Source organism: Mizuhopecten yessoensis, unplaced genomic scaffold, assembly GCF_002113885.1.
Source record: "Mizuhopecten yessoensis strain PY_sf001 unplaced genomic scaffold, ASM211388v2 hete_35971910, whole genome shotgun sequence".
Taxonomy (NCBI): domain Eukaryota; kingdom Metazoa; phylum Mollusca; class Bivalvia; order Pectinida; family Pectinidae; genus Mizuhopecten; species Mizuhopecten yessoensis.
This window is the reverse complement of record NW_018481857.1, coordinates 1-1,558: the sequence shown is the minus strand read 5'-3', so window position 1 is coordinate 1,558 and position 1,558 is coordinate 1. Positions and strand designations below refer to the sequence as shown.

Here is a 1,558-nt window from a genome sequence, read left to right as displayed (position 1 = left end):
CGTGTTTTGAGTATGGTTACTAGTTTGTGTCGTGTTTTGTGTATGGTTTGTGTTATGTTATTTTGTAGATGCACTAGTTGTCGTGGTTTGTGCATGACACTAGTTTGTGTCGTGTTTTGTGTACGTGTACTTGTTTGTATCGTGTTTTGAGTGTGTGTACTAATTTGTGTCTTGTATTGTGTATGTGTACTATTTTGTGTCGTGATTTTTGTAAATGGGTCGTGTTTTTTGTACGTGTGCAATTTTGTTTCATGTTGTTTTTTGTATGTTTGCATCATGCTTTGTGTATTTAAGCAAGTTTTGTAGAGAACATTTTACGGTTATCATTTACTGGCGTGCTTTTACTGCTTACATAGCGCACTGAAGTGACAATTATTTTATACATACATTCTTTAAAATATTGTGTTGTTAACTACGGGAATCCTAAAATATAGGTCGAAGCGTACCTGACTGGAATATTTCTGCCTCAGTCTTGGTGGTGATGTCAATTTGATCACACACCGGACATACGCTTGCCTGTCGCCTCATTCTGTTCAAAAGGGAGGTAGATCGTCTACGTCTACCAGAAAACAGACCTGAAATAAACCACAATACCAACAATAATAATAATACTAATTATAAACAACATTGCCAATTTTCGTGCAGTGAAATATTCGTCCGTCATTTGTAAAATTCATATTCGCCCCATGTTAATTTCACCCCAATTCATGCTATTTCTATAATGATATGTTCTATACTTATATTTGAGATTGTGGGTTAATGTCCACAGATTGGAAAGTGCTACCTTGTCCAGAGTTTGGAAGGGGCTTTATAAATAAAAGATAGAATGATCGTTTCAGGATAATCAAAGAATGTCTTATCTTTATTGTTCCATGTTTTATTTGAGTAGTTTTCACGTGGTATATACCTACCTCCGATACTATTCCCCAAGTCAGACAATCCACCAACAATTTGAGTACCGACATCCGGAAGTGACGACATGACATTCCTTAGACCACTCAGAGCGGAGGTTGCGCCAGTTGAAATCAGATCAGGGAGGTTATTAAGTTTGGAAATAGTTGCCGTTCCAAATTTGGTAACACCGTTAACAAATCCACCGGAAGTACCTATTGCGTCCGTAATGGCTGCACCAAGATCGGTGAATTTTTGTCCAGCTGTGCTCAATGCCTTCTTAACTTCAGATACAGCTTTTTCGGCTTCATTGCCCAAGAAACTTCCGATACTTTTCAATGTAGATGTAGTGATTTTTGCAAATTGCTGACTTTTGCTACCCATGATGCCACCAAGATTCGCTATGTCTTGACTTGCTCCATTGAAAAAACTCTCCATGGCAACGACAGGTTTGTTGAGTTCGGAGACGATGCTGCTGAGCACATTGCCTGACGGTGCTGTAGCTCCAGGATTACTAGAAAACCCACAGTACCACACAAGTCAGTATAATATATCTCCGTCTATGATAGCGTTTTGGTTGCGTTAAAATATTAAAAAATTGACTATTATAACGACTTTTATAATGTTATTCAATTTGACAATAAACTATATATATATATATATATAT

At 37.3% G+C, this 1,558-nt stretch overlaps 1 protein-coding gene across 1 annotated transcript; it reads right to left on the bottom strand.

Moving 5' to 3' along the window:
- Positions 1–446: 446 nt before the first annotated feature.
- On the bottom strand, positions 447–1,409 carry LOC110444037 (the record flags this gene model as incomplete). The annotated part of the gene is made up of 2 exons (XM_021488469.1): positions 912–1,409; positions 447–575 (listed from the first exon to the last, which is right to left on the bottom strand). Coding segments are annotated over exons 1-2 (547 nt in total), but the record flags the coding sequence as incomplete, so codon positions are not given.
- Between the last annotated feature and the right edge of the window lie 149 nt (positions 1,410–1,558).